Genomic DNA, 17,438 nt, shown 5'->3' with positions numbered 1-17,438 from the left:
CGCGTAGAAGCCATTGACATGCCGACAGTAGTGACAACGGACGAATTATACGAGGAACAACGAAAGGATGAAGAGCTAAAGACGCTACTCGAGTCTAACACAGCGCTCACCTTGAAGAAACTTCGTTTGGACGATGGAGACAAGACCATCTACTGCAACGTCACAGACGAAATTAGAATATACGTCCCGACATCGTTACGGAGAAGGATATTCGACGTCACGCACAGAGCTTCACACCCGAGCGGCCGTACCACGAGGAGGATGATCGCGCAGAAATTCGTGTGGCCTAGCATGAGGAAGGACATCGCACGATGGGCAAAGACATGCCTAGCCTGCCAGAGAGCTAAGATCCACAGGCATAATGTACGTAACCCTGAGTATATACCGATACTTAATGATCGATTCTCGCATATACATGTAGATATAGTGGGACCCCTTCCTCCTTCAAGAGGGTTCCGATACTGCTTAACCATGATTGATAGAACTACAAGATGGCCGGAAGCAACGCCAATCGCAGATTGTACAGCGGATACAGTGGTCGACGCGTTCTTTAATACATGGATCTCGCGATATGGATCACCAACAACAATCACCACCGACAGAGGAGCGCAGTTTGAGTCAGCGCTATTCGACGCCCTAGTCAAATTAATTGGAAGCAGGAGGATTAGAACCACAGCCTACCATCCGCAATCGAATGGGATGATCGAGAGATGGCACCGTTCACTTAAATCAGCGATAAAGTGCCATGAGACGCAGAATTGGGTAGATACCCTACCAATGGTTCTATTGGGCCTTCGTACCAGCTATAAGGAGGACATCCAAACCTCAGCGGCGGAGCTAGTTTATGGCAGCACTCTAAAACTGCCCGGAGAATACTTCACCTACGAAGATCCGATCGGATACCCGCAAATCTTCGTGGAAAAATTGAGGGAGCGCATACGCCAAGTACGAAAACCGACGAGAGCTCATCACGCCAAGATCAAGACATTTATCCACAAGGACCTGGAGGACGCCACGCACGTGTTCGTTCGGGTGGACCACCCCAGAGGACCCTTGGAGTTGCCCTACGAAGGGCCATTTCGCATAATCGAAAGAACCTCTGATTTCCTTTACAGAATCAACTATAAAGGACGACCGGAGGAAATAAACACCGATAGGCTGAAACCAGCTTTCACCGAGAGTGAGAGAGAAGAACTACCACCCCCAGAGGGCGGAGATCATCAGCAGCCAGGGACATCAGACGCATCACCCAGCCAAAGAGAGGGACGATCCGAGCGGAGAATCCAATTCGCGACTCGAACTGCGAGTCACTAGAGGGGGAGTACTGTGGCGGCCCACTTGTCCAATTCCCTAGACGGGGAAATACGCAGATGGCGACAGCGGTCGACATTGCATGGAGACTCTTCTATAGCATACTTGTTCAAAGTCTCAGCCAACGAGAACACACATTCCCAAAGATTCCCAAAAAAGTATAGTTAGTTTCCGATCCCAGTAATTTTAAGTTCCTCTCGTTTTCTGTGACCATAAGTTAGTCGCGGCTAGATTTTGTATTTTTGCAATAAACTTATTGTTAGAGTTAATAAAGTGACCGGAATTATTGCTGTCCTAATCTTCGGCATTACAAATCGCGCCCCAGAGTAACACGAGACTCGAAGGGCGTACCGGCGAGAACGCACACGTGGCCCGAACGCCACACAGGATCACGCAAGAAAAATAGCACCTGTTCTATCATGGAAATTTAGCATATCAGTCAGTAGCGTGACCAGTAGACACACAATTTCCAGTCTAGCAAACAGCAAGATTGTCAGTACAGGTGCACGTAAGCAATCCAGCAGAGAAAATAGTACCGTGTGCCGCGGGTTTAATGGCTGGTTTATGCTTCGGTCTTAATCTTAATCTTAAGAGTTGATAACGTAGAATGCCATAAGGGCGTTTATACTTCCCTAGTCTTAATCTTAGTCTTAGGCCGGTATTCATAGTCCGTTTTTATATTCAAGATTGTCTTAAGTACAGACTTATATTCGCTCTCTTCGTCAGACACAATCTATGTGTGACGAAGAGAGCGAATATAAGTCCGTATTTAAGACGATCTTGAATATAAGAACGGACTATGAATACCGGCCTTAGGGTGTTTACGATAATTCAAGTTCGAGTTAGTTTCACTAGGACCGAAAAATGAGATAGACATAACCATCTAGAATTTTTATGATTTATGACAACTCAACGTCTTGTATTGCTTGAGTTAAATTAATTGAATTTGTTGAGTTTATAGAGCAAATTTTATTGTAATAAAAAAAGGTTAACTGCAAATCAGTCTATGAAAGAAACAAATAATGTTGGTATGTATGTTGGTATACCTCTTTAATAGATATAATTATATATATATGTATATAATTATATTTATTAAACTCAACAAATTCAATGAATTTAACTCAAGCAATACAAGACAGCGTTGAGTTGTCATGAATCATAAAGGTTCTAGATGGTTATGTATATCTCATTGTCGGTCCTAGTGAAACTAACTCGAACTTGAATTATCGTAAACACCCTTAATCTTAGGGCGGTATTCATAGTCCGTTCTTATATTCAAGATCGTCTTAAGCACGAACTTATATTCGCTCTCTTCGTCAGACACAATCTATGTGTGACGAAGAGAGCGAATATAATGGCCGGTTTATGCTTCGGTCTTAATCTTAATATTAAGAGTTGATAACGTAGAATGCCATAAGGGCGTTTATACTTCCCTAGTCTTAATCTTAGTCTTAATCTTAATCTTGGAAAGATCCCATCTTTTAACTTTAGTCCCTAATGTCCTAAGGCCGGGCCAATGAGGTAAGTCTGACGTCCGACGCAGCACGAAACCGCGCGAAATAATGGTTTTCGATTCTTGTAAAATACGAAATGAGTGATGCTGATTTAATTGAATGTGTCCAACAATTTGATGTTGTTTGGAATAAAAAAAATCCAAATTATAAAAATAAATTAGTGGTGAAGAATAGTTGGAACGCTATTGGAGAAGCGCTAAATTTAAGTGGTAAGTTAGTATGTAGAATCTAACCTCTTAAATTGAAAGAACAAAAACTGTGTAGGAGTGTTTTTATAGTTTTTCTATTACAATTTGTGGTTAGGTTTTGTTACATTTGCACATGCGTAGTTCGAATTTCCAGGGAAGCATAAACGAGTCCTTAAGATTAAGTTAAGATTAAGACTAAGATTAAGATTAAGACCGAAGCATAAACCAGCCATAAGTCCGTGCTTAAGACAATCTTAAATATAAGAACGGACTATGAATACCGGCCTATGAATACCGCCCTTAATCTTGGAAAGATCCCATCTTTTAACTTTAGTCCCTAATGTCCTAAGGCCGGGCCAATGAGGTAAGTCTGACGTCCGACGCAGCACGAAACCGCGCGAAATAATGGTTTTCGATTTTTGTAAAATACGAAAATGAGTGATGCTGATTTAATTGAATGTGTCCAACAATTCGATGTTGTTTGGAATAAAAAAAATCCAAATTATAAAAATAAATTAGTGGTTAGGTTTTGTTACATTTGCACATGCGTAGTCCGAATTTCCAGGGAAGCATAAACAAGTCTTTAAGATTAATGGCCGGAGCACAGACTTTTGCATAAAGCATAACGCATAAGCATAAGGAAATTGATTGGTTTATTTCCTTATGCATTTGCTTATGCTTATATATAGACCAATCAATTTCCTTATGCTTATGCGTTATGCTTTATGTAAAAGCTTGTGCTCTCGGCTTTAGTCTTAACTTAAGGCGGGAGCACAGACTTTTGCATAAAGCATAACGCATAAGCATAAGGAAATTGATTGGTCCGTTTCCTTATGCATTTGCTTATGCTTATATATAGACCAATCAATTTCCTTATGCTTATGCGTTATGCTTTATGTAAAAGTCTGTGCTCCGGCCTTATGACTAAGATTAAGATTAATGGCCGGAGCACAGACTTTTGCATAAAGCATAACGCATAAGCATAAGGAAATTGATTGGTCCATTTCCTTATGCATTTGCTTATGCTTATATATAGACCAATCAATTTCCTTATGCTTATGCGTTATGCTTTATGTAAAAGCTTGTGCTCTCGGCTTAAGACCGAAGCATAAACCAGCCATAAGTATGGACTGCTAGCGGGTTGCATATCCTATAGCAAAATTAAGCGCATAGTATACCCAAGTATAACGGTTTTGGTACTCGCAATTTGCGCGCAAAATTCAAATCGCCATCAGCTACATTTTTTTAAATTCTTTAATATTACTTATTTAACTACTAATAAATATAAAAAATAGTTAAACAAATAATGCAAAAAATTTAAGAAAACGTAGCGGATGATAATTTGAATTATCTCGTATCAATAAGGAATAACTAATAATTTATTTTAGTGATGCGAACGAATAAGATAAATTTGTAAATTTATTTTAGCGCTGCGCAGATTTTGCTCGGTTTTTGGCATCAATTTGCTCTCAGAAAATATTAGTAGGTTTGCTCGTATTCTGCCGCCGATTTGCTATCAAAATTATATCAGCAGATTTCGTTACATTTCTGCTGGCATTGTGGTGACATCGTTGGATAAAACAAATCTTGTATTAAATTTATATTTTTATTATCAGCAAAATTTGTAGCAAGTTTTGGCAAAATATGTTTTCAGTAGATTTGGCTATCTGAAAACTTTTGTCGAAAACTTTTTTGAAATAATGCAACTCTTAAAATATTTTAGGTGAACATTTAAAATAAATCATCAGGTATAATTAATAAAAATGTTTATTGAAAATTGTTATTTAGTAAAGTAAGAATTTTTGTCTAGAAGTAATTTTATTTTATAATAATTGTTATACATCTCGCATTTTAGATTAATTAAATATAATTATAATTGAACAATGCACGCTAATGTGTTGGCCAACACACATTACAGCATTTCACAATTCTGTATGCGGTACTACAATTTCACTCTTTTTATTTTCTTCCACCGCGAGATTGAGTATACATTTGCATTAGCGAGATATACGGCATTTCTGCCATTAAGGTTAATATATAACTGCATCCGAAAGAAATCACAACGTATCCCAAAAACATATTAACCTGAAAACAAAAATTACGACAATAAGGGCGGTATTCATAGTCCGTTCTTATATTCAAGATCGTCTTAAGAACGAACTTATATTCGCTCTCTTCGTCAGACACAATCTATGTGTGACGAAGAGAGCGAATATAAGTCCGTGCTTAAGACGATTTTAAATATAAGAACGGACTATGAATACCGCCCTAAGAGTATTTTTGATCGGTATCAGTTTTAGTAAGGCACTAGATATGTAGGTATTCTCATCCGCCATTTTGGTTCCTATTAGATGGAAAATTATAGCGTATACAGGGTGACACTTATAGCGTTTTCGATTATACAGGATTTGAACGACCCAGGGTTGATCAATCACTATTTTACTATAAATGCAAGTCTTTCATTGGTGGAGAGATTGCAATGACGTCATTAACCAACCCTGGGACGTTCAAATCCTGTATAATCGAAAACGCTATTAAAGACTGCCCACTAAGTACATAGCGTTATTCCTTGCCAAAAAATGAGTCGAAAAAAGTCCTGAATCATTTTTAATAATTGACGTGTTACACATGTACGCTATACTATACTATATACGCTATAATTCTCCATCTAGTAGGAACCAAAATGGCGGATGAGAATACCTACATATCTAGTGCCTTAGTTTTAAATGTTTATATTCTTACTAGGAACAGCAATTCTATATGGCTGGTTGTTTCACCATACAAGTTAATCGATTGTATGATGAAAGGATGTATAAGATAAGCGCAATACGTGAGTCTACTAAGAGGAATGAAGCCTTTGAATGATAATATTTTCTCAATAATGCCTGTAATAAATAAAAAACATTTGAGGAATTACACTTTTCGAAACCTTAGCATTTTTCTTTACATTATTCTACTCATTATAACAATATGTAGTTAAAAAATTGATTAAAAATAAAATTAAGCAAAATACAAATTATGAATAATACATTGCAACAATTTTATTTGTTACATTTATACACAGATTTGATAATAATATTTATTTATAAGTAAAATAACAAACCTCCGTTTTTAGTGGAGCATGCTATTACAATCCATCCTATACCAATGGCCCAAGCAGTTTTGCTTAATGCAATATAGATAGCAGTAGATAGTACTGATATATGTCGCTTGTAAAGGCCGAACAACACAGAAATGTTACAAGCACTTCCAAGGCACCAACATAAAATTACAATTTGCTGAAATTAATGACAATAGTAATGAAAGCAATATACTTAAATAAACTAAACAATTTTTTTCCTTAAATTATTAATTTATAAATAATTATTTAATAATTTATTTACATATTATAATAATTATTTTAATAATTGCGCATTTTTCACAAAATATTTGGGAGGGTCCCAACTGCCTACATTCCCATTTGCCAATAGCTTCATTTGCCTACGGCATTTTGTCAACAGCTTCGATTGCCGACATTCCTAATTACCTACAGAGCGATTGCCTACAAGCATTATTGTGCACATGCAAAAATTAAAAATACACACGTACGTTTGCACACATGACATTATTGCGCACATACACATTGCACACATTACATTATTGCGCATATACACATTGCACACATGGTATTATTGCACACAAAAAAATCAACAGATACACAGTACTCAAAGGTTTATAATTATATGATTCCACGTGGGTTTGCAACTTTTCGCGCAAAGCGAGGTCCAGTTCACATCACCCTGTGCTTCAGATGCAAGACAAGGTTTATATCATAAAGTCATGTGTGCAATTTGTATGTGCGCAATAATATCCTGTGTGCAAAGTGTTAATACGATTTTCTTATTTTATGTGTGCAATGTGTATGTGCGCAATAATAATTTCTCGTGTGCAAACGTATGTTTGTATTTTTAATATTTACATGTGCGCAATAATGCTTGTAGGCAATCGAAGCTGTCGGGAAAATGTTGTAGGCAAACGAAGCTATTGGCAAATGGGAATGTAGGCAGTTGAAGTCCTCTCAAAATATTTATATCCAAATACAAATAACATTTTACCCTATTTAAGATCAATTTTTCTTTTAGCTTTACTAAAATGTAACCCATAATTATTCCAACAAGATATGAACTTATTCTGACCCATGATGGCACATATAAAACATTTGCAAGTCTGAGCATTTCCTCAAATCTGTAACAACGAGAAAAAACATTTATTTAATAATAAGTTTTATGATTAATAAAATCTTTCTATAACTTACGTCGGAACATATTCGTAGGTATATGAAATATAGCCAGACAACACAATTGTGCCGATTAAAAGAATGCTCAAGATGACGACAGCTGTGTAAAAGTATCTGAAATTTACTTATTCAAATATGTGCACTAAAGAAACTAATTGTATGATACCGTCAATATATACGTCAATATACAGTCAACTTACATAGTAGATAAAATTAATAGGATAACACCGATTATATAGAATTGCATATCAATGGCAAGATACCAAGTCCAAGACATACACTGCAAAAAAATAAGGTCTGAAGAATAAATAAGCTTTTACATAAGCATGATATTAAATGAACATTTTAAATAAACATATATTTATACCATTGTGTTAAAATCGAATAGATTATTAATATACAAAAGATTTCTCCACCAATATTTCGCGCAAAGTTCGTGCAGTTTGTCACTCATGTAAAATTGTGATGTTTTGTCGTACCAAGACCAATTCAATTGCGTTATTCCAATCATCATCATATAAGCCGGTGTTAGCCTTAAAAGTTTACCAATAAATTTTTGTAAAAGTTATTATTACTTGTTTCATTCCTTAACTTTGATTTTTAAATTGTTCTTACTTTATATTCTTTTGTTTTCTTTATTACTATATTATTTATTTTATTATATTTTTTGAATTGTTTTGTTATTGTCCATTAAAACAAGATAATGAAGAACATACCGTATAAATCTTTTTATTATATAAAAAAAGAACTCATTTAGTTTCGCTCTGTAGTTAATCGGCATAGTTTTCTCTTGATCTTTTGCATGCTTTAGATATGAGTAGGTCAATAAAAATCCGCTTAGAAAAAGAAACGTCTCAACCACTGTATTCCCATTAGTGATTATTTGAATGAGAAAACCGGTGCCGAATCTTATACCCCATGTTCTATTATCTATATGTACAAAATGATTTCTGTTATGCATGAAAAATATTAATCGTAAAATATAATACAAACAATACAATTTTTTTAAATTACTTGCCAATATAGTCAATTGAGTAAAAATATGTGTGAATGTTGATAATCCAAATCGTGGAAATCAATCTTAAACCGTGAATAATAGATATTGAATCATCTTCTACTTTCGTGCTTAATAGTATTTTTGTATTTGTATAAATGGAGAAACATATTAATATTTTTCCAAGTTTACTTTCCTGATGCGATGGCAAAGCAGTTATTTCCATCTGTTCGTGTATATTATTCTCATCTGAATAACAAGTTAAAAGTTTTAATAGTATATTAATATACAAATAAAGATACTTTGAAAATAATGAAATTATTATGTAAAGAAACAATCATACAAAAGTAAACACAAAGAAGGTGTCTCAGAATAGCCATGATAACGCTCGTGAGCGGATAGAGCACAGTAAACCGAACTGAAAAGTTTACCGTTTTGCAATTTTCGCAATAATTATGGAGAAATTAATTAAAAAGAATTGACAAATAAGCGCGCGTTTCTTGACGCGCGTGGCTTGACTGTAAGGCCGAGTCTACAATAGGTGTAAGCTTTAAGCCGTAAGAAATTAACCACTCATAGACAAATCTTAGAAGAATAATCGACTGTAATTGGTCAATTTCTTAAAGTTTACTACATCTATTGTAGACCCGGCCTAAAATGTATGCTCTAAACACGGTGTAAAGCCTTGTGTCCACGATGCTAGAACTCAATCCGAGATCTCGGTCCGAGTCCTCGAACAATAATATTTATACTTGGCTGAATATAGTTAGCGTTGTAATCGAGTTACGATTCTTTACGATGATTTTCTGATCTATGTTATATTGCCAAGTTGGTTTATAGATATCATCAAGTGATGCACTGCTTGATTTCGAGTGTTTTATTTTATTTAGATGGTCCAGATATTGTGATCTTAAATTATTAATTTTTTTTTTGCAATTTTAGTTGTTAGTGGTTGTTCTGTTAATTCTTTGTACTGATTACAGATTATCTGTAAAGCTTGATCTCGTTTCATACGATTATGATAATCAACACTTTTTGTAACATATAAACAAGAATGTTGTTGATATAACATTAATAAAATTTTAACATTTTCCTTATTATCCATTTTTTATTATAAAAAAGTTTTTTCTGAAAATCAATTTTATATATTATTATACTTTTCTTGAAAAATAATATGTATATATATAGGTTATAATATATTTTTAATGTCTAATTTAATCTGCATTAAAACTAATAATAACTACTTATGTAAATCTTCTTAATTATTAATCTTATTAATTTATTTTATTTAAGAATTATATTTCTCTTATTTTTTCAATTCTATAATTACTTACTAAAATATTATTTATATTGTTCACAGTGGGTGTTTACGATAATTCAAGTTCGAGTTAGTTTCACTAGAACCGACAATGAGATATACATAACCATCTAGAACCTTTATGATTCATGACAACTCGACGCTGTCTTGTATTGCTTGAGTTAAATTCATTGAATTTGTTGAGTTTAATAAATATAATTATATACATATATATATAATTATATCTATTAAAGAGGTATACCAACATACATACCAACATTATTTGTTTCTTTCATAGACTGATTTGCAGTTAACATTTTTTTATTACAATAAAATTTGCTCTATAAACTCAACAAATTCAATGAATTTAACTCAAGCAATACAAGACAGCGTTGAGTTGTCATGAATCATAAAGGTTCTAGATGGTTATGTATATCTCATTGTCGGTCCTAGTGAAACTAACTCGAACTTGAATTATCGTAAACACCCTATAAGTATCTTATATTTTGTCTTGACAGATAGTAAAAGAAACTAGTAAAATCTAATAACTCGCAATAACTCGTACCGAAAAATGGGACGCAACGCATTTTTTCGTTTGAGCTTGTTATTCAAGTTTTGCATCCAAATTCATAGCGTTTTCGATTATACAGGATTTGAACGACCCAGGGTTGATCAATCACTATTTTACTATAAATGCAAGTCTTTCATTGGTGGAGAGGTTGCAATGACGTCATTAACCAACCCTGGGTCGTTCAAATCCTGTATAATCGAAAACGCTATCAGTGTGTACATGATCCGAGTTCTAGTAACTTTCCCTCAGTCCGAGATCTCGGACCGAGTTCTAGTATCGTGGACACAAGGCTTTATGGCTGGTTTATGGCTGGTTTATGCTTCGGTCTTAATCTTAATCTTATGGCCGGAGCACAGACTTTTGCATAAAGCATAACGCATAAGCATAAGGAAATTGATTGGTCCATTTCCTTATGCATTTGCTTATGCTTATATATAGACCAATCAATTTCCTTATGCTTATGCGTTATGCTTTATGTAAAAGCTTGTGCTCTCGGCTTTTGTCTTAAGGCGGGAGCACAGACTTTTGCATAAAGCATAACGCATAAGCATAAGGAAATTGATTGGTCCGTTTCCTTATGCATTTGCTTATGCTTATATATAGACCAATCAATTTCCTTATGCTTATGCGTTATGCTTTATGTAAAAGTCTGTGCTCCGGCCTTTAGTCTTAACTTAATCTTAAGGACTCGTTTATGCTTCCCTGGAAATTCGGACTACGCATGTGCAAATGTAACAAAACCTAACCTAACCTAACCACAAATTGTAATAGATCCCGGTGCTGCAAATTATAGTGAATGTTAAAATAAATCGTCAGCGGCAAAAAACTTTAATGTTTGGAATGGCACTTTTGTTATCAAGTGTCTATGCAGCATGTGTATTATTAAGAAATTAAAAAAAAAATAAAAGAAAACCACGGAGATACGCTGTTTGGCCACTGAATTGAAAAAGACACGAAACTGGTCATTTCTTTTCTTTAATGAAAGATATGCTGAATATTGAATACGATCAGGAACAATTTTTTAAATATACAAGAATCGAAAACCATTATTTCGCACGGTTTCGTGCTGCGTCGGACGTCAGACTTACCTCATTGGCCCGGCCTTAGGACATTAGGGACTAAAGTTAAAAGATGGGATCTTTCCAAGATTAAGATTAAGACTATTGGCCGGAGCACAGACTTTTGCATAAAGCATAACGCATAAGCATAAGGAAATTGATTGGTCTATATATAAGCATAAGCAAATACATAAAGAAATGGACCAATCAATTTCCTTATGCTTATGCGTTATGCTTTATGCAAAAGTCTGTGCTCCGGCCATTAATATTAAGATTAAGACCGAAGCATAAACCGGCCATTAGAGGGGTGACCCTTCGGTGCCACAACACATCTACTACTACTGCACGGCAACGAAAAGTAAAGGTGCCTTTTCACGCTGACGCTCGACGCTCATTTTTAGCATCCAAATATGTCACGTGAACAAAGTTGACGCTGGATGTGAGAAATGCATGAAAAAGGTGCAAATTCATGGGACGCTCGTTTCAGCGTTGCCCATAGTCACGTGACTTCGAGTTGACGCTAGCGTCAAGAAAAAAAAGCTGGATTTTTTTAGCTTTAGCGTCAAGTCGTGCGATCTGTGCGATGATCTGTCTGTGCGTGCTATTCGCTATTGGATTTGCATATGTCTCATGTGGTCTTTCAACCTTGTCAATAAAAATGGATGTTATTTAAGTAATAAAAAGTAATAATTGAATTTATTATCCAATACTACATATATATAAAGAAAATAAAAAGAATGAATAAGTAATGAATTAAAAATAATACTTTTTGAGGTTTGGAAGAATCAGCAGTATTGTATTTATTTGCAAAATATATTTTTATAATTATCTTTATATTATATATGTTTAATTATGTAAATTTAATATCAATGTTATGTAAATTTAATTCAATAAAAAGTTATTTTATTATAAATAAAAGCTTGAAATATAATATATACAAATATGCTGTGCATTTTTATTCTATACAATTAATTTTCTAACTTTGAAAAATGCTATTCTTAAGTATTACATTTTAGAAATTTTCTAATACTAAACAACTATTCTAATATCGTTTTTCCTACTCTACTTATCAAAGTTTGCAATAATATGAAACTTTGTTTAATTGAAAAGATATACATTTTGTATACTTATCAAAATAAATAATATGATATGAAGTAAATATTTTATGTTTGTAAACATATAATAAAAAATATTACATATAATAAAAAAAATTATTAATAAACATTTTTTTAACATTTTTGATAAAATAAGTAGAACTGGTAACCAAAGGTTTTTATCTTATTCCTACTTAATTACACTTTTTTTAATATTTAAAACAGTAATTATTAATAAAGCAAGTGAAAAAATTAACTGAACAAAATCAGTGACAAAAACTTTTAGCAGTTTTGATATATACAAATATCGATGAATACCGACGCAGACCGCTGACTGACGCTAAATTTTACGAGATACTCTTTTCATGCATTTCTCACATCCAGCGTCAACTTTGTTCACGTGACATATTTGGACGCTAAAAATGAGCGTCGAGCGTCAGCGTGAAAAGGCACCTAAAGAGTTTCTCGTAAAATTTAGCGTCAGTCAGCGGTCTGCGTCGGTATTCATCAATATTTGTATATATCAAAACTGTTAAAAGTTTTTGTCACTGATTTTGTTCAGTTAATTTTTTCACTCGCTTTATTAATAATTACTGTTTTAAATATTAAAAAAAGTGTAATTAAGTAGGAATAAGATAAAAACCTTTGGTTACCAGTTCTACTTATTTTATCGAAAATGTTAAAAAAATGTTTATTAATAATTTTTTTATTATATGTAATATTTTTTATTATATGTTTACAAACATAAAATATTTACTTCATGTCATATTATTTATTTTGATAAGTATACAAAATGTATATCTTTTCAATTAAACAAAGTTTCATATTATTGCAAACTTTGATAAGTAGAGTAGGAAAAACGATATTAGAATAGTTGTTCAGTATTAGAAAATTTCTAATGTAATACTTAAGAATAGCATTTTTCAAAGTTAGAAAATTAATTGTATAGAATAAAAATGCACAGCATATTTGTATATATTATATTTCAAGCTTTTATTTATAATAAAATAACTTTTTATTGAATTAAATTTACATAACATTAATATTAAATTTACATAATTAAACATATATAATATAAAGATAATTATAAAAATATATTTTGCAAATAAATACAATACTGCTGATTCTTCCAAACCTCAAAAAGTATCATTTTTAATTCATTACTTATTCATTCTTTTTATTTTCTTTATATATATGTAGTATTGGATAATAAATTCAATTATTACTTTTTATTACTTAAATAACATCCATTTTTATTGACAAGGTTGAAAGACCACATGAGACATATGCAAATCCAATAGCGAATAGCACGCACAGACAGATCATCGCACAGATCGCACGACTTGACGCTAAAGCTAAAAAAATCCAGCTTTTTTTTCTTGACGCTAGCGTCAACTCGAAGTCACGTGACTATGGGCAACGCTGAAACGAGCGTCCCATGAATTTGCACCTTAAAGCCCGTATGAGACTACATATTGAAGATTAAAGATTGAAGATTAAAGATTAAAATTTGACCAATCGAAACAAAACGAGTTAAAAGTTCTTTGTCCTGATTAGTCAAATTTCAATCTTTAATCTTCAATCTTAATCTTTAATGTGTAGTCTGATACGGGCATAAGAGCCATTCTACAATGAGTCACAAATGCTCCGTCTTACCAGGAATAACCAAAAATAACACTTTTTAATTAGTAGTTGCTATCCTTCGCGCCACTTTTCGTTGCTATGTGACACTCGCTTAGCACATTTTTACCCAGGGAGAAATACAGGTCGAAGAAATGTCTATTAGATGTTTATTAAACGTTTCTTTGACCTGTATTTCTCCTTGAATATCCATACAACACAGAACATTGCAATTACATTGCAGCAATGTTACAATCTTGCAAGTTGCAATGTAATATTGTTGAGACATTATTGCAACCTGTAATTGTAATATTTCATGAGAATGTGACAGCAACATTCCAATAACATTGCAATAGCAATATTTGGTAATCGCTATTCGTTCGTTTACCGCTATGCGACGCGCGTTGCAAAATCTATCTCGTATTTAAGTTTTAGACATGATGATTATATGAAACTTGCAAAGAGTGGCTAGTAAGATTAAAGACATAGTAATTATTTTTATCAGTTTAATTTTTCTGATACGACCTCAACACAGGGAATTCAGATATTGAACTGATTGTTCAAAAATCGGACAGATAAATGTCCGAATAAATAAAAATATATGTAACATTATTCTAAGATTGCAATAACAATGCATTATTGCAAATTCATTACATTACAATATTACTGTAATATTTTGTTACAATCTTCCTAAAAGCGGACATTTTAACGTTGCTGCAATCCCACAGCAATGATGCAACAACATTTTGCAGAGAATTTGCAATATTGCAACATTGCGATGAAAGATTGATGCAATGTGTATGTGCAATCTTTCTGTATGGATAGAGCATACATTTTACAGTCAAGCTACCGCGTGAAACGCGCGCTTATTTGTCAATTCTTTTTAATTAAATTCTCCATAATTATTGTGAAAATTGTAAAATGATAAAGAACTTTTCAGTTCAGTTTACAGTACTTTATCCGCTTACGAGCGTTGTCGTAGTTATTCTGAGACATCCTGTATAAATAAATTTCTTACTGATATGAAATTCATCAAATAATTTTAAATTATAGAGCATAAAGGTATTTTTTGAAATATAAACTTTACAATATTTATGATCATAATTATGGTAATCTAAGTAATTATATATAATAATTACTGGTAATCTATTATTGTTCTTGAAGAAAGCTAAGAAATTTTGGACATGATATATACTTACGAGTTTTACTCTTTACATTTAAGTGTTTTTGATGCACGAATACATCATATATAGTTCGGATTATCATCACGCAAATAGTAAGCATTAAAATAACACTGCAATCAAAAATTAATACTTAGCATATATATATATATATATATATATATAGATATATACCATATATACATACATACATATATAGGTATATAACTTTTTATTTTTTGACGAACCTGGTCAGAGATATCGCACCACTAAATTGATCGTCTTTTAGATCTTTAACTTCGATCAATCTGAAATCCATGGAATAAAGATTACTAATCAAGAGAAGTCTATCTTGAAATATTCTCTCCAGAATAAAGCTTAGGTCATTTGTGGAACATGATGCTGGTAAACAGAGGCCAAGTACAATTAAATCCTGAAAAGCAATTCTGTTTACATATTGTAACATTGTAATATCTCAAATATATGTTATTATTCTGATTCAATAAATTGATTTAAAATTTGATATGTTCTATGCGATTTCTTACTTTATAAAGATCTGTCAACTTACTTCGTTTGGTAAATTTACGTGGTACTGAAGAGTACTATTGTGTTTAAAGTGGGCAACAAAGTAATTAATTTTGAAAGGTGGATACTCTTTTTGTGGATCACGGTATAGTGAATTATTTAATAAATATTGTTTTGACAGTTCCCAAGAATATCTATTCATTGTATCGTAACACTGACTGCGACTGCCTAACCAATAATTATTTCCATAAAGAAAGCCGGATTTAGGTTCACCACTAGAATCTAGCACTTAAAGATAAAAAATAAACAATTATTATTTAAACAAAATATAATATAGTATTTTTTAATGATTATTAATCAACGACTAATAATTATAAAAATAAATATTATTCGTTAACAATCTTTGTATAGAAAACAAAAATTAAAGTAATATTTAGACGTTTTGATCAGTAATTTGATCATCTTCAGTAAAGCAGAAAAATCGTAAAATAAAACTCAAAAATTATCTTTTTTTTTTACATTATTTTGATAAATATTGATGTAACAAAAAAATGTTTTAAGTAAAAGTTGTAGCTCTTGAAAAAATACATTATTTATATTTTATGTATATTTTGCATGGAACTATATTTTTTGAAAAAAATGAGATAATAGGAAAGACCCCCACCCCCCTGCATTATGCAGTGGGTTCCACTGTATTCACGTATACACTTTACAACGCGAAGCGAGGTTCCACATGGGTTTGCAACTTTCTACGCAAAGCGAGGTTCCAACCCAAATCTATGTGTTTAGTTTTTCAGTAATAGAGCCCTTCCGTAGGACTTCCCACACGACCCACACCCATTCCGAAAAGTAGTTTCTTCGAAAACTTTGAACTCGTGTTTCACCGTTTTTCGATATTTTAACTTTTGACTCTTACCATTTTTGGTACAAACCTTTCGGAGAAATCTACCACTGAAGTGGTTAACAAAATGATAATTTTTGAGTTTTTTTGACTTCGAAAATGATCTTGTCGCCAATCGACATGGCCATATTCGTAATCAGCGCGCAAAAGTACAATAAAAAGCGTAGTTTAGAGCAAATCGGAGGTGTGGGCTTTTCGAAACTACATCCCAATATTGAAAACAGTCAATAAACAATGTATTAAGAATTTTACTAACTTCTCAAACTCCACAGTATTCGTTGATCAACAGCGTCTCGAAAATCGTGTAACTCCTTTCCACATGTCGAGTTGAGAAGATCGGCTCTTGAGGCAATGGTATACGCGGGTAGTGTATAATTACTGCCATTATTTTCGTTGAATTCGTGAATTTGCGTAGAGACACACATTAACACAGAAAAATTTACACAAATGCACAAAATAAATGCAATGTTCCGGTGTAACATATTTGAGCTATAACATGTAACAGAATACTTATACTTTCTTTCGCTCCTGTTAACTGAATACTGTTACCAATCGTCTTAATTTTGACCCGTTGCCTACTAAGCGCATTGCATATCTGTAGGAAAAACGACCGGTTTGCAATTTATGATTGGCAACCGGTTTTGTACCACTGAACTTTATACACACTGATACACACTGAAGCGAGCCTTCCGTATCTCAAACAAAAAAACATTGGGCTTGTTCGTTTTAGCTGCATTGGGGCAGCTCTGGGTGTGCTCTAAACAAGGTAATACAGGACAAACTATTTATCTGTCCTGTATTATCCTGTGTAGAGCAGACCCAGAGCAGCCCCAGTGTAGCTAAAACAAACAAGCCCATTGTGATCCGCGATTTAGAAGAGGACACATATAGAGTGTGAGGCTCTCTGTCTCTTTCTTACGCCAACCAGT

The 17,438-nt window shown here is 33.2% G+C and overlaps 1 protein-coding gene across 1 annotated transcript; it reads right to left on the bottom strand.

Moving 5' to 3' along the window:
* Positions 1-4,796: 4,796 nt before the first annotated feature.
* LOC105667430 (nose resistant to fluoxetine protein 6-like) lies at positions 4,797-17,058 on the bottom strand. Its single transcript, XM_067352096.1, has 13 exons — positions 16,766-17,058; positions 15,652-15,896; positions 15,332-15,516; positions 15,123-15,217; positions 8,308-8,532; positions 8,006-8,219; positions 7,657-7,822; positions 7,490-7,569; positions 7,308-7,403; positions 7,108-7,237; positions 6,117-6,291; positions 5,756-5,898; positions 4,797-5,098 (listed from the first exon to the last, which is right to left on the bottom strand). The coding sequence occupies exons 1-13, from the start codon at positions 16,989-16,991 to the stop codon at positions 4,973-4,975; spliced, it is 2,106 nt and encodes a 701-aa protein (XP_067208197.1). The 5' UTR covers positions 16,992-17,058; the 3' UTR covers positions 4,797-4,972.
* Positions 17,059-17,438: the final 380 nt, after the last annotated feature.

This window comes from Linepithema humile, chromosome 1 (assembly GCF_040581485.1).
Source record: "Linepithema humile isolate Giens D197 chromosome 1, Lhum_UNIL_v1.0, whole genome shotgun sequence".
Taxonomy (NCBI): Eukaryota; Metazoa; Arthropoda; class Insecta; order Hymenoptera; family Formicidae; genus Linepithema; species Linepithema humile.
The sequence above is the reverse complement of the archived record's forward strand: the minus strand, read 5'-3'. Positions and strand labels throughout refer to the sequence as shown.